At 48.5% G+C, this 16563-nt stretch overlaps 1 protein-coding gene across 2 annotated transcripts in view; it reads right to left on the bottom strand.

Moving 5' to 3' along the window:
- LOC137333785 (rifampicin phosphotransferase-like) overlaps positions 1-16563 on the bottom strand; it is a 137436-nt gene that overhangs the window by 41754 nt on the left and 79119 nt on the right. For both annotated transcript variants that reach the window (XM_067998124.1, XM_067998125.1), the window contains 2 exons: positions 5563-5637; positions 179-271 (listed from right to left, as the gene is read on the bottom strand). In XM_067998124.1, coding sequence (XP_067854225.1) covers positions 179-271; positions 5563-5637 — 168 coding nt within the window. The remainder of the gene's footprint in view (positions 1-178; positions 272-5562; positions 5638-16563) is intronic.

Here is a 16563-nt window from a genome sequence, read left to right as displayed (position 1 = left end):
CAATTAGGGATGGGCAATAAATGCTGGCCTCGCCAGCGACGCCCACATCCCATGAACGAATGAAAAAAAAGATATACCTCTGAGTCGACTTGATTTTTAGCAGCAGCATTCTCACTTCAACACCAATATAGAAATTATTGTAAACATGATAAAGACAGTAATATACAATAAACCTCACCTGTAGGTATCTGATTCCATTGATAATTCTCTTCCATAAGGGTGATTTTCCATGGATTAAAACAACATCATGCAATGATAATTCATTAATCGCCTAGTCAATAAAATAATACATTATATTCAACATCAATTAATAATCACATGTATAAATTATTGCATTTGTTTTATTTGTTGAAAAAGCAAACACATGTGACATATCGGCACTGCCACAACGTGGATCTTCACACATCATGAGGTCAGCAAATTTACTGGTGCACTGGGCACATCTCTTGCAATATGCTGGTGTGCCAGGACTGCATTTTCTGGTGGTGGCATAAGGGACAGGATGGAGATGGGGGACCACTATGAAAGGAAGCTGGATGGCTAGGGATACCAGGGGAGCAAAGGGCCATGGTGCCCAAAATTTTTTTTAAAGCTTAAGTTCTGCTTAGGCTGTCTGTCACATAAGGGAGTGGCTGCATCATATAAAGAGAACTCAGGGAGCTAATGTGCGTAGCACACAACTTGTATGCAGGTTGCTAGCCACCTTTATGCTTGTCACACGCTTCAGGGTGCATTAAGCACCGTGGGTATGTTGTCGGCCTCAGGCACGCACTGTCACTTTTCCCACCCCAGGGGTGTGGTATAAATTTGGAACACATAATTAAGCATAAAAATGGGCTTATAATGCATTGCTACTCCCACTACTCTAGAGCGAAAGGGTAAAAATAATGGTATTTATATAAACTTTACAATGAATTATAATGATACTTATTAATTTCAATTTGATGTCGGCTACTTATGTGGATCTTAACTGACTTGTTTACTTTATATCACTTCTGATGATTGGCAGTTTGTGAATTACTGTTTTTGGGACCTTGCTGTGCACAAATTGGTTGCTGTACATTACAACAGTGACTACATTTCAAAAAGTACTTCATTGGCTGTAAAGCACTTTGGGACGTCCTAAGGTTGTGAAAGGCGCTATATAAATGCAAGTCCTTTCTTCTTTCTTTAGTTGGGGGGGGACAGTCTCAACAATTTGCAGCTTTTGTGCCCTCAGAGGTCGTACGGCTTACCACAGTTCACTTAGGATGTCACTTTTCTGAGGAAGTGCTATGACATGTTGCGTTTAGTCTTCTAGAAGGCAGCTGGCAAAGTTCCACAGGTGTGTCTATTCGTTAAGCTCAAAGCTGTGGGGACTCAAAGCTTTAGGAAGAGGCAGGCAAAGCAGGAATCTTCTGGGTGTGTGCCACTGTCAAACATTTCAGCAATGAATACCAGTGAGGGTGCTAGAGTTCCAGGAGCTAGGGAGGAAGTTAAAAAGCAGGACCTCTGGGTAGTAGTCTCTGGATTACTCCCAGTGCCACATGCTAGTGAGTACAGAAATAGGAAGATAAGGCAGGTTAATGCGTGGCTAGAGACATGGTGCAAGAGGGAGGGCTTCAGATTCTTGGGGCATTGGGATTAGTTCTGGGGCAGGAGGGACATGGTCAAGACAGATGGGTTGCACTTCAACAGAGCTGGGACCAATGTACTCGCGGGTAGGTTCACTAGTGCGGTGGGGGAGGGTGTAAACTAATTTGGCAGGGCGGGCAGGCATCAGGATGGAGCATTACAAAGGAGAAACAAGCTGTACAAAGGATTGGGAGAGACAGATAACACCAGAGTAAGAAATAGTATGGTATTAGGTGGGATCAGACTAAGAGAGAATACAAGAAGGTCGAGGATAGGTTTAGAGTGCAAGTGTGTAAACGCACGAAGCGTAGTAAATAAGGTTGGTGAGCTGCAGGCGCAAATAGCTACACGGGAATATGATGTAGTGGCGATTACAGAGACCTGGCTCAAAAGAGGGCAGGATTGGGTACTGAATATTCCTGGATACATGGTGTTCAGGGAAGGAAATAAAGGGGGGGGGGGGGTGGCACTGTTGTTTGAGGAGAATATTGCAGTGCTGGAGGGAGGTCCCATTTCAGTGGGCTGAGAACGGATCCGGCCCAGGTAATTTGGAATCAAAGATTGGCAGGCAAAACTATAATCGAACAATGGGCGGCCTTTAAAGAGGAGATGGTTTGGGTACAGTCTAGGTAGGGCAACCAAAGCCAGAGCTCCCTGGATGATGAAAGAGATAGAGAGTAAGATGAAGCAGGAAAAGGGGGCGTATGACAGATGTCAGGTTGATAATACAAGTGAGAACCAGGCTGAATATAGAAAGTACAGAGGAAAAGTGAAAAAGCAAATAAGAGGGTCAAAGAGAGAGTATGAGAATAGACTGGCAGCTAACATAAAAGGGAATTGAAAAGTCTTCTATAGGCATATAAACAGTAAACAGGTAGTAAGAGGAGTGGCAGGGCCGATTAGGGACCAAAGAGATTTACGCATTCAGGCAGAGGGCATGGCTGAGGTACTAAATGGGTACTTTGCATCTGTCTTTACCAAGGAAGAAGATGCTGCCAAAGTCACAGTAAAATGGGGAGGTAGTTGAGATACTGGATGGGCTAAAAATTGGTAAAGAGGAGGTATTAGAAAGGCTGGCTGTACTTAATGTCGATAAGTCACCCGGTCCGGATGGGATGCATCCTGGGTTGCTGAGGGAAGTAAGAGTGGAAATTGCAGAATTTCTGGCCATAATCTTCCAATCCTCCTTAGATATGGGGGTGGTGCCAGAGGACTGGAGAATTGCAAATGTTACACCCTTGTTCAAAAAAGGGTGCAAGGATAAACCGGGCAACTACAGGCCAGTCAGCTTAAACTCGGTGGTGTGGAAACTTTTAGAAACAATAATCCGGGACAAAATTAATAGTCACTTGGACAAGCGTGGATTAATTAGGGAAAGCCAGCATGGATTCGTTAAAGGCAAATCATGTTTAACTAAATTGAAAGGGTTTTTTGATGAGGTAACAGAGAGGTTTGATGAGGGCAATGCAGTTGATGTGGTGTATATGGACTTTCAAAAGGCGTTTGAAAAAGTGCCGCATAATAGGCTTGTCATCAAGGTTGAAGCCCATGAAATAAATGGGTCAGTAGCAACATGGACACAGAATTGGCTAAGTAACAGGAAACATAGAGTAGTGCTGAACAGTTGTTTTTCGGACTGGAGGGAGGTGTACAGTGGTGTTCTTCAGGAGTTGGTACTGGGATCACTGCTTTTCTTGATATATATCAATGACTTAGACTTGGGTGTACAGGGCACAATTTCCAAATCTGCGGATGACACAAAACTTGGAAGTGTAGTGAACAGTGAAGAGGATATTGACAGACTTCAAGAAGATATAGACAGGTTGGTGGCATGAGCAGACACATGGCAGATGAAATTTAAGGCAGAAAAATGCGAGGTGATACACTTAGGTAGGAAGAATGAGGAGAGACAATATAAACTAAAGGGCACAATTCTAAAAGGGGGTACAGGAACAGAAAGATTTTGGGGTATATGTACACAAATCATTGAAGGTGGCAGGTCAGGTTGAGAAAGTGGTTAAAAAAGCATATGGGATCCTGGGCTTTATAAATAGAGGCATAGAGTACAAAAGTATGGAAGTCATGATGAACCTTTATAAAACACTAGTTCAGCTATAACTGGAGTATTGTGACCAGTTCTGGGCACCGCACTTTAGGAAAGATATGAAGGCCTTAGAGAGGGCGCAGAAGAAATTTACTAGAATGATTCCAGGGATGAGGGACTTTAGTTACATGGATAGACTGGAGAAGCTGGGGTTGTTCTCCCTAGAGCAGAGAAGGTTGAGAAGAGATTTGATAAAGGTGTACAAAATCATGAAGGGTGTAGACAGAGTAGATAGAAAGAAACTGATCCCATTGGCAGAAGGGTCAAGAACCAGAGGACATAGATTTAAGGTGATTGGCAAAAGATCCAAGGGCGACATGAGGAAAAACATTTTTACACTGCAAGTGGTTAGGATCTGGAATGCACTACCTGAGCAGGTGGGGAGGCAGATTCAATCATGGCCTTCAAAAGGGAACTGGATAAGTACTTGAAAGGAAAGAATTTGCAGGGCTACGGGAATAGGGTGGGGGAGTGGGACTAGCTGGATTTCTCTTGCATAGAGCCGGCACGGACTTGATGGGCTGAATGGCCTCCTTCTGTGCTGTAACCTTTCTATGATTGTATGTCTGAGCACCGCACTTTAGGAAGGATGTGAAGGCCTTAGAGAGGGTGCAGAAAAGATTTACTAGAATGGTTCCAGGGATGAGGGACTTCAGTTACGTGGATAGACTGGAGAAGCTGGAATTGTTCTTACAGCAGAGAAGGTTGAGAGGAGATTTGATAGAAATGTTCAAAATCATGAAGGGTTTAGATAAAGTAAATAAAAAGAACTGTTCCCATTGGCGGACGGGACGAGAACCAGAGGACACAGATTTAAGGTGATTGGCAAAAGAACCAAATGCGACATGAGGAAAAACTTTTTTATGCAGCGAGTAGTTATGATCTGGAATGTGTTGCCTGAAAGGGTTGTGGAAGCAGACTTAATCATGGCTTTCAAAAAGGAATTGGATAAATACTTGAAAGGAAAAAATTTACAGGGCTACGGGGAAAGAGTGGGGGAATCGGACTAACTGGATTACTCTTGCAAAGAGCCGGCATGGGCTCGATGGGCCAAATGACCTCCTTCTGTACTGTAACCATTCTATGACTCTATTCTATTCTACGACTTTAGGTAAACCTTCAGTAAGAGTAAGAAATTGGCTGAAGAATAGCAAACAATGGAGTTCCACCTGGGAGAGGGGAGTAATTCATAGGGTGCCTCAGGGATTGGTGTTGGGACCAGTACTGTTTCTAATTTACATCAATGACTACACAGACAAATCAGTAGAATACAAGTCAGAGGGAGATATGATCAAACTGTATAGTACTCTGGTAAACCGCACCTTGTGTACTCTGTCCAATTCTAGTCACCAAGAGATTTAAGCTCTGGAGCCATTTCAGGGAAGAGCTACAAGGTTGGTCAATGGTATTAGAGGCCTGAATTATGAGGAAAATTTGGAGGATCTTGGGCATTTCATCTATGTAGGGCAAATACAGCACTCAATGTGCCCACATAGAAGTCCAACAAAGAGTAAATGAGATGAATGACCATTAAATTGATTTTGGTGGTGTTGGTTGAGGTGAGAATGTTGGCCAAGACAGCAGGAGAACTCCTGCTCTTCTTCAAATAGTGCCATGGATCCTTTAGGTTCATTTAAACAGGCAGACAGGGCCTTGGTTTAACATCTCATCTGAAAGAAGGCACCTCCAACAATGTAGCATTCCCTCAGTACTGCATTGAAGTGGCAGTTTAGATTATATGCACAAGTTCGAGAGTGGGGCTTGAACCAATAACCTTCAGATTCAGGAAATAATGTATTGTACAGAGGAAGCTATTTGCACTGTAAATAAATGTAAAAATGTACCCTTCCCAGCAGTTCAAATTCAAACATCTTCTTCTGGGTAATGATGTTATTCTGTTCCATGTTAGAATTTAAGCTCTGGAAGAAAAAAGATTAATCAAATGTTTGATTTTGAAATATCTCCAGACCATTTTCTTTTAAAACAAAGTCTATTGTAACCCCTACTAATGAAACAAACACCGTGTGAATGCTTGTAAAAAGTTCACCCTATACACAGTAGAAGTTCCAGTCATTACCTCAAAGGGTTATAATCTATATACACTACTATAGTTCCAAAAAGCGTACCATCAGTGCCAAGCACCATTTCTCAATCTTCATTGCAATTATGTTGCTAGATAAGAAAGATTATTTACCTTGTAGGACCATTAACACTCTTTGGAACCATCAGTATCTTTCAAACACTAGGGGCACGTAGTGCCCATTGTTTTGGCGCTACGCCGCCTCTCGAAGATCCAAGATGCCGTCTTGGCTACGCACGCATGTTTCCAGCATGACATGAACCAGACGCCATCTTGGCATAGGAATTAGTGCATGCGCAAATACCGAACGCCGGAAGCATGTAAAGTAAGGAGAAAATGGATACAATCAGTGTGTAAAGCTGATTTAAAGTGATAATCACCATTTTGGCACTGAATGTTCAACTCACAGTCTTAACCACGACCATCTGAACGTGTCTTAGAGTGCCTGGAGGACCCCCACCAGTGCTATTTAAAGGGACAATGCAGGATTTACAGGTTAGTGGCTGGATTATTGCTTCTGGCTGCTGATACATTTCTAACTGTTTTTGGAGTCGCCTATACTTGAACACTAGGATGCAGGGACATAGCCTAACATTTAGAGCCAGGACTTGCAGGAATGAAGTTAGGAAAAGTTAGGGAAGTTCGCTGATGACTGCACAGTGTTCAGTTCCATTCGCAACCCCTCCCGTAATGAAGCAGTCCGTGCCCGCATGCAGCAAGACCTGGACAACATCCAGGCTTGGGCTGATAAGTGGCAAGTAGCATTCATGCCAGACAAATGCCAGGCAATGACCATCTCCAACAAGAGAGAGTCTAACCACCTCCCCTTGACATTCAACGGCATTACCATCGCCGAATCCCCCACCATCAACATGGGGTCACCATTGACCAAAAACTTAACTGGACCAGCCATATAAATACTGTGGCTACAAAAGCAGGTCAGAGGCTGGGTATTCTGCAGTGAGTGACATACCTCCTGATTCCCCAAAGCCTTTCCACCATCTACAAGGCATAAGTCAGGAGTGTGATGGAATACTCTCCACTTGCCTGGATGAGTGCAGCTCCAACAACACTCAAGAAGCTTGATACCATCCAGGACAAACCAGCCCGCTTGATTGGCACCCCATCCACCACCCTAAACATTCACTCCCTTCACCACCGGCGCACTGTGGCTGCAGTGCATACCATCCACAGGATGCACTGCAGCAACTCGTCAAGGCTTCTTCAACAGCACCTTCCAAACCCGTGACCTCTACCACCTAGAAGGACAAGGACAGCAGGCACATGGGAACATCACCACCTGCACGTTCCCCTCCAAGTCACACACCATCCCGACTTGGAAATATATCGCCAATCCTTTATCGTCGCTGGGTCAAAATCCTGGAACTTCCTACCCAACAGCACTGTGGGAGAACCTTCACCACAGCGGTTCAAGAAGGCGGCTCATCACCACCTTCTCAAGGGCAATTAAGGATGGGGCAATAAATGCTGGCCTCGCCAGCGAAGCCCACATCCCATGAACAAATTTTAAAAAACTTGATTAGTTCTGGGGAAATCGCGTGCCAAGTGGGTCCAAAATATATATAAACTTTCATGACGTCAAACTCAGCTTTTGTACATGGCCTTCAGTTCTAATATCATTTGAAGTCTCAGGAACTACATGGTAGCTCAGAAGTGGTCTGTTGCCAAAGCTGGTGAGACTGATTCTGGATTTTTGTTTCACTTGCTAAACTTGTGGTCTGTCATTTGAGCTCTTGCCTGGTAAAACTGCAAGGAGGGACTTTCCTGTTGAATAGCTAATCACAAAGGTAACCCAGAGTCTAATTTCAGATCCCTGCAAGTGTTATAGGCCCAGACAGGTAATCATGGGCCTGATTTTAGCAGGCCTGCGGGTTTCCGGCGGGTTGGGTTTCGGGAGCGTGGTCAACACGCTCGGTGAAATTAGTGGGTTGCCCGCGCGATCGTAGCAGGCAAACCACTAATGGGATCCAATTACCTGCTCCTCCGGGCTCCGCGCTGCTGGTCTGCGCATCGGGCGGGCTGCGCATGCGCAGTACGATCTGTCAGCTGGAGGCTCTCTAGTTAAAGGGGCAGTCCTGCACTGACAGATGCTGCAACCAATAGAACACATTACAGCATGGAGCAGCCCAGGGGGAAGGCTGCTCCCAGTTTAATGATGCCTCACCCCAGGTATCACCAGATGGGGTGAGGAGGAGGGGGAGGACAGAGATCTTCCACCCGGCGGGCGGGAGGAAGCGGCCTGCCTCTGCCACCAAGAAGGCCTGGCTCGAGGTGGCAGAGGAGGTCACCTGCACCACCAACATATCGCCCACCTGCATACAGTGCAGGAGGCGCTCCAATGACCGCAGTAGGTCAGCCACAGTGAGAACACGTAGTCTTTCCCCTACACTCCGTCTGCCACAACACTGCCCCCACCCCACATCTCCTTAGGCACTGCCAACACTACTCTGTCACATCACCCCTCATACCCACTCAAACTCCATCCTCATCTTACCTGCACCTACTCACCTCGCGAGTACTCATCCCGCCACTAACACGCAACCCAATCCTCATACAATCTCATTGCTCTATCCCATACTCACCCTCTCGTGCATCTCCCTCACGGCCAGCCTCACTCAACCTGCCACCACCTGTGCTGCAGCCATAGGGCATGCATCGCATATGTGCAGTAGGCAGCGTAAGGCAAACGTGTCGTGAGCATGAAGGGGATGCACAAGGGTGTCTGAGGGTTTGTCATGGGTGTTACCTATATTGAAATTCAGAACAACTCACATCACACATTATATTGGCACCACCACTGCCATGTCTCCGCGAATCCTGTCTGTTTTGTGCAATAATGCCCGCTCCTGGGTATCACTATGAGGACCCACCACTGATGCCACCCATTGTGTCACTGCAGAGTAGGTGCAGGTGTATTTGCAGGGCTCTTCCGCGCAGACGACTGAGAGACATCGGCAGTGTACCCGGCTGCACCCTGGAAGGATGCGGAGGAGAAGTTGTGGAGGGCAGTGGTGACTTTGGTAGCGACAGGTAAGCAGATGGTGCTGGGGCCAGCCAGGAGCAGTTCGGCATGAAAGAGGCTGCAGATGTCCACGACTACATGTCGAGTGAATCTGCGCCTCCGTATGCACTGCTGCTCAGAGAGGTCCGGGGAGCTGCGCCTCGGTCTGTGGACCCTGTGGCGAGGGTAGTGCCCTCTGCGATGCGTCTCTCTCTGCGGTAGCCCTCCCTCCTGCTGTACAGGTGGATGTGTCACAGCACTCTGTTGTGGAGCTCCACGTGTCAGAGGTGGACGGCGTGGATGGCGAGGCTGGTGATGCTGTTCGCCCTCCGAGGGGGTCATGACGACAGCTACGACGGCCCCCATCCGCAATATGTACATCTGAGGGGGTCCGCAAGGTAGGCACATGTCTCCGGACCCCGGGGTGAGTGTGCAGGTTGGTGACTTTGACCGTCAGGAGGGGGGGGGTGGAGGCCACACTTTGTCCCAAGTGCCAGAGCGGCCTCCTGCAATGGCTGAGGGTCTCCGCACCCCCCCACCTGTCAAATGGACCTTTGCAGCTGCCACAGGCTGATGGCTGCAACACGTCCAGTTCAACTAGGACTGTTTCCCCCAGTGTGTGAAACAGTCCCATGTTTCTCCAAAATCACACACAGTCCCTTAATCAGGTCAGTTAATGACCTGAACAAGCGAAATAAATACTGTCAAGTGGCATCCCATTGCCTGCGGGATTCCCACCAGCGGGGGCTACGCACGCACCCCCGCACGTCATCGGGGAACCCGGAAGTGGGCGGGATCGTGGCGCGATCCGGTCACGTGCCTGGAGATCGGGATTTTCGGGGCCCCCCCACTGGAAAGGCACAGGAAACCCGACGGTAAAATCGAGCCCCATGTCTTCTACAAACCTTGTAGGTAGTTATAGGAATAGGTCTGCAGCACTCTTCACGTTCTGAATTGATAGCTATGACTATGGGCCCGATTTTACCAGGGGTGCGGGTTCCCGGCGGATGGGCTAGCGGGCGCGTTGGTAACGCGCCTGGTGAAATTAGTGGGTTTCCCGTGCAATCGCAGCAGGCAACCCACTAATTGGATCCACTTACCTGCTCCTCCGGGTTCCCCGCTGCTGATCTGCACGTCGGGCGGGCTGCGCATGCGCAGTACGATCTGTCAGCTGGAGGCGCTCTATTTAAAGGGGCAGTCCTCCACTGACAGATGCTGCAACCAATAGAACACATTACAGCATGGAGCAGCCCAGGGGGAAGGCTGCTCCCAGTTTTATGATGCCTCACCCCAGGTATCAATACATGGGGTGAGAAGGAGGGGGAGGACAGAGATCTTCCACCCGGCGGGCGGGAGGAAGCGGCCCGCCTCCGCCACCAGGAAGGCCTGGCTCGAGGTGGCAGAGGGGGTCACCTGCGCCATCAACATATCGCCCACCTGCACACAGTGCAGGAGGCGGTCCAATGACCTCAGTAGGTCAGCCAAAGTGAGTACACGTAGTCTTTCCCCTACATTCCGTCTGCCACATCACATCTCCTTCTGCACTGCCAACACTACTCTGTCACATCACCCCTCATAACCACTCAAACCCCATCCTCATCTTACCTGCACCTACTCACCTCGCCAGTACTCACCCCGCCACTACCACACAACCCAATCCTCATACAATCTCATGGCTCTATCCCATACTCACCCTCTTGTGCATCTCTCGCACGGCCAGCCTCACTCAACCTGCCACCACCTGTGCTGCAGCCACAGGGCATGCATCACATATGTGCAGTAGGCAGCGTAAGGCAAACGTGTCGTGAGCATGAAGGGGATGCACAAGGGTGTCTGAGGGTTTGTCATGGGTGTTACCTATATTGAAATTCAGAACAACTCACATCACACATTATATTGGCACCACCACTGCCATGTCTCCGCGAATCCTGTCTGTTTTGTGCAATAATGCCCGCTCCTGGGTATCACTATGAGGACCCACCACTGATGCCACCCATTGTGTCACTGCAGAGTAGGTGCAGGTGTATTTGCAGGGCTCTTCCGCGCAGACGACTGAGAGACATCGGCAGTGTACCCGGCTGCACCCTGGAAGGATGCGGAGGAGAAGTTGTGGAGGGCAGTGGTGACTTTGGTAGCGACAGGTAAGCAGATGGTGCTGGGGCCAGCCAGGAGCAGTTCGGCATGAAAGAGGCTGCAGATGTCCACGACTACATGTCGAGTGAATCTGCGCCTCCGTATGCACTGCTGCTCAGAGAGGTCCGGGGAGCTGCGCCTCGGTCTGTGGACCCTGTGGCGAGGGTAGTGCCCTCTGCGATGCGTCTCTCTCTGCGGTAGCCCTCCCTCCTGCTGTACAGGTGGATGTGTCACAGCACTCTGTTGTGGAGCTCCACGTGTCAGAGGTGGACGGCGTGGATGGCGAGGCTGGTGATGCTGTTCGCCCTCCGAGGGGGTCATGACGACAGCTACGACGGCCCCCATCCGCAATATGTACATCTGAGGGGGTCCGCAAGGTAGGCACATGTCTCCGGACCCCGGGGTGAGTGTGCAGGTTGGTGACTTTGACCGTCAGGAGGGGGGGGGTGGAGGCCACACTTTGTCCCAAGTGCCAGAGCGGCCTCCTGCAATGGCTGAGGGTCTCCGCACCCCCCCACCTGTCAAATGGACCTTTGCAGCTGCCACAGGCTGATGGCTGCAACACGTCCAGTTCAACTAGGACTGTTTCCCCCAGTGTGTGAAACAGTCCCATGTTTCTCCAAAATCACACACAGTCCCTTAATCAGGTCAGTTAATGACCTGAACAAGCGAAATAAATACTGTCAAGTGGCATCCCATTGCCTGCGGGATTCCCACCAGCGGGGGCTACGCACGCACCCCCGCACGTCATCGGGGAACCCGGAAGTGGGCGGGATCGTGGCGCGATCCGGTCACGTGCCTGGAGATCGGGATTTTCGGGGCCCCCCCACTGGAAAGGCACAGGAAACCCGACGGTAAAATCGAGCCCCATGTCTTCTACAAACCTTGTAGGTAGTTATAGGAATAGGTCTGCAGCACTCTTCACGTTCTGAATTGATAGCTATGACTATGGGCCCGATTTTACCAGGGGTGCGGGTTCCCGGCGGATGGGCTAGCGGGCGCGTTGGTAACGCGCCTGGTGAAATTAGTGGGTTTCCCGTGCAATCGCAGCAGGCAACCCACTAATTGGATCCACTTACCTGCTCCTCCGGGTTCCCCGCTGCTGATCTGCACGTCGGGCGGGCTGCGCATGCGCAGTACGATCTGTCAGCTGGAGGCGCTCTATTTAAAGGGGCAGTCCTCCACTGACAGATGCTGCAACCAATAGAACACATTACAGCATGGAGCAGCCCAGGGGGAAGGCTGCTCCCAGTTTTATGATGCCTCACCCCAGGTATCAATACATGGGGTGAGAAGGAGGGGGAGGACAGAGATCTTCCACCCGGCGGGCGGGAGGAAGCGGCCCGCCTCCGCCACCAGGAAGGCCTGGCTCGAGGTGGCAGAGGGGGTCACCTGCGCCATCAACATATCGCCCACCTGCACACAGTGCAGGAGGCGGTCCAATGACCTCAGTAGGTCAGCCAAAGTGAGTACACGTAGTCTTTCCCCTACATTCCGTCTGCCACATCACATCTCCTTCTGCACTGCCAACACTACTCTGTCACATCACCCCTCATAACCACTCAAACCCCATCCTCATCTTACCTGCACCTACTCACCTCGCCAGTACTCACCCCGCCACTACCACACAACCCAATCCTCATACAATCTCATGGCTCTATCCCATACTCACCCTCTTGTGCATCTCTCGCACGGCCAGCCTCACTCAACCTGCCACCACCTGTGCTGCAGCCACAGGGCATGCATCACATATGTGCAGTAGGCAGCGTAAGGCAAACGTGTCGTGAGCATGAAGGGGATGCGCAAGGGTGTTTGAGGGTTTGTCATGGTTGTTACTTCTATTGAATTTCAGAACAATTCACATCACACATTATATTGGCACCACTACTGCCATGTCTCCGCGAATCCTGTCTGTTTTGTGCAATAATGCCCGTTCCTGGGTATCACTATGAGGACCCACCACTGATGCCACCCATTGTGTCACTGCAGAGTGGGTGTAGGTGTATTTGCAGGGCTCTTCTGCGCAGACGACTGAGAGACATCGGCGATGTCCCCGGTTGCACCCTGGAAGGCTGTGGAGGAGAAGTTAGGGAGGGCAGTGGTGACTTTGACAGCGACAAGTAGGAAGATGGTGCTGGGGCCAGCCAGGAGCAGTTCGGCATGAAAGAGGCTGCAGATGTCCACGGCTACATGTCGAGTGACTCTGAGCCTCCGTGTGCACTGCTGCTCAGAGAGGTCCAGGAAGCTGAGTCTTGGTGTGTGGACCCTGTGGTGAGGGTAGTGCCCTCTGTGATGCATCTCTCGCTGCGGTAGCCCTCCCTCCTGCTGTACAGGTGGATGTGTCACAGCACTCTGTTGTGGAGCTCCATGTGTCAGAGGTGGACGGCGTGGATGGCGAGGCTGGTGATGCTGTTCGCCCTCCGAGGAGGTCATGACTGCAGCTACGGCGGCTCCCATCCGCAAGATGTACTTCTGAGGGGGTCCGCAAGGTAGGTACATGTCTCCGGACCCCGGGGTGAGTGTGCAGGTTGGTGACTTTGACCGTCAGGAGGAGGGTGGTGGAAGCCAAACTTTGTCCCAAGTGACAGAGTGGCCTCCTGCAATGGGTGAGGGTCTCCCCCAACCCCTGTCAAATGGACCTTTGCAGCTGCCACAGGCTGACAGCTGCAACACGTCCATTCGATCTGGGAGTGTTTCCCCCAGTGTGTGAAACAGTCCCATGTTGATCCAAAATCACACACAGTCCCTTAATCAGGTCAGTTAATGACCTGAACAAGCGAAATAAATACTGTCAAGTGGCATCCCGCTGGCTTTAATTGCCTGCGGGATTCCCACCAGCGGGGGCTGCGCGCGCACACCGGCGCGTCAGCGGGTAACCCGGAAGTGGGCGGGATCGAGGCGGGATCCGGTCGGGATCCTGGATTTCGCAATTTTCAAGGCCCCCCCGCAGAGCACGCACCCGATAGCGGGTGCTAAAATCGGGCCCTATGTCCTTGCCTCATCTCCTTTTGAAGAGGTTAAGTGCATCATGGTCAGTAGAGCTCTGGTTTTCTTAGGTTTTGGAGGCTGCTTTTTGGAGGTTCTGTTTTGATTTATGTTGGCTGTTTTTTTAAGTTTAAACTGCCTTCTTTCACTTGGACGCCCAAGGCAAATTAGTGGGGAATGTGGGGAGGGATTTTCCTGTAATTTCAATTGCCAAATAGCTGGACCATGCATTAGAAAAACATAATTTGAGCAATTTTCATGCATTTTTACAATAAAGGATAGACAATTGTACTTTTACTATATATTTAAAGCTTTTGATAGCAGATAGACAAGCCCATTTTCTGTAAGTTCCTTACTTATAGATCTATGCACTGTGCTTGGATCACCATGGGTTTACAGGAAATGATAGAACGTAATCAGCTCATCAAGTTTGTGCATGTATTTTTCTCCAGATAAGCCACTTAGTCTAATTCCGGTGATCAGTCCCAGTGAATTTCTTTTGACACCCGCCAGCTAACCGCGGATGCTGGGTGACTGGAATGCTTTTATAGATCCACTGGCCAAGCAGAGGTGGCTGGGTGCCTGGAATAGGTCTCCCTCTCTGTAGGTTATATACTTATTGTTCTATTTGATGGGCCTGAACCTGCCTGGATATACCAGAGACCACACCCAGATAGTGACTGAATTCTAGATATGCATGTACTGTCTTTGCTGGACACAGTCAAGCTAACATGGTCCACTTTATTTTGAGTCAGGGTCCAAGGTCTCTGCTGAGGGGCCAGACTCTGTTTCATTTTGCGGGTCACCCACCAATATTTTTATTTTGGAGGGAATTTTTTTTTGCCTGAGTATTTCGGATATTTTTGGCACTCCAAAATGTTTTATTTACTTGATGTCTGCTAGAGCACTGAGCACTTCCCCAATTTGTACAAAATGTTGCCCGTTCTGTGCTGCTTTTCCCTTAATAAAGGTTGTTGGGTCTTATCTAGCTTTTGGCTAATTCAGTTCAGCCCATGCCAAATTCCATGTGAGGAGCCCAGTGGCTGAAATGAAAACAAATAAAATACAATAAAGGCATATTTATCCTTCCTAAAATGCAAATGGAAGCTGCAGGGCTTTGTTGTAGAAATTGGGAAAATGTGATGGCAGAACCTACTAAAGAAACTGAACTGGTACTCTTCCATAAATACTGGGGTTTCAAATCATGTTGGAGTAAGAGATGATGAGGCAGGTTTTCAACTTACCAGCCGGACGTAAGACTGACATTGCAGATCCATCCCCCATTATAGAATCCGCCAGATTTTTGTTTCCATTGAAATCAATGGAAATAAAAATCGTGCAGTTTCTATAAAAGGCAGCCAATCAGCGATGCCAGTTTTATGCCTAAGTGGCGAGCTGAAAATCTACTGCCATGTGTCACTCTGCCCAGCATGACAAAAATAATTGGGAATGCTTAGTAAATGGTTATCCCAGAACCAATCAACCTCGGCTAAACTGGTATGGTTGTGTGAAGTATGCCTAAGTAATAAGACCTTTCATACCTAGCTAGTAATGGAGTGGCATTTCATGTCAATTTATTAGTACAGTAAGTCAATTTAGTTTGAACATTACATTTGTGGCTTTGTATATTTGACAATTAAAATAGTAGAATTAAGAGAAATTATATTTTATAGTGTTTGCATATTCCTGAATTCCTTTGACAAAAATTGCTATTTCAAATCTTCTTTTCATGCTTATCTGTTTACTCCAAAAGCTGTCCTTCATACATCTTTCTGCAGTAGAAGATCTTGTACTGCAGTTCGAGCAGTCAGATCGTGTCACACTATTTGAATCACTGCCATCCACTCCATGAAATCGAGGCCGATCCATTACAGATTTTGATTACAATACTTTTGCATCCTTTTAATATTCCACCAAACTGAGAAGGGGCCTCTCTCTCTTCTGACCTTTTATTTCTAACATATGTTCTGTCAAAGTCTGAACAATGAAGCACAGTATCTGGGACACAAGGGTAGAAATTATAATTGGTGCTGTTCTTGTTGTGATAGCATTTTAAAAAATAAATGATCTTTCTCAGTTTTAAGTATTTTGGGCTTGAAGTTCCTGGGAGGCCGAGGGAGGGAGGGAGTGGATCTGGGATGGAACAGAACTTTTCCCCGTTCACTAACGTCCTGGCGTCAGGCTATTTTAAATATTATCACCCACCCTATCTTGGTACAACTGCGGCACCTGTCTCTGTCCAAGCTTTTGATGGGGGGGGGGGGGGGTGAATTTCACAGAGTGCTTTGCTGCAGCGCTAGCGAGCACGTGGGATTCAGGGAGACACAGCAAGAATGTTAAAAATCTTTATCCCTCATGTCAAGCGTTGCTATGGTAGCACATTACTTTATAGAAAAAGAAAGAACTTGGAATTTTATAGAGCCTTTCATGACTTCAGGATGTCCGAAAGAGCTTTACAGCCAATGAAGTGCTTTTGTAGTGTAGTCACTATTGTAATGTATGCAAATGCAGTAGCCAATTTGCATACAGCAAACAGCCACAAACAGTAATTGGCTACAAAAGAACATAAGAAATAGAAGCAGGAGTAGGCCATCCGGCCTCTCGAGCCTGCCCCGCCATTCAACA

Source organism: Heptranchias perlo, chromosome 16, assembly GCF_035084215.1.
Source record: "Heptranchias perlo isolate sHepPer1 chromosome 16, sHepPer1.hap1, whole genome shotgun sequence".
In the NCBI taxonomy this organism is placed as follows: Eukaryota; Metazoa; Chordata; class Chondrichthyes; order Hexanchiformes; family Hexanchidae; genus Heptranchias; species Heptranchias perlo.
Note: the sequence above shows the minus strand (reverse complement) of the source record. Positions and strands in the feature narration are given on the sequence as shown.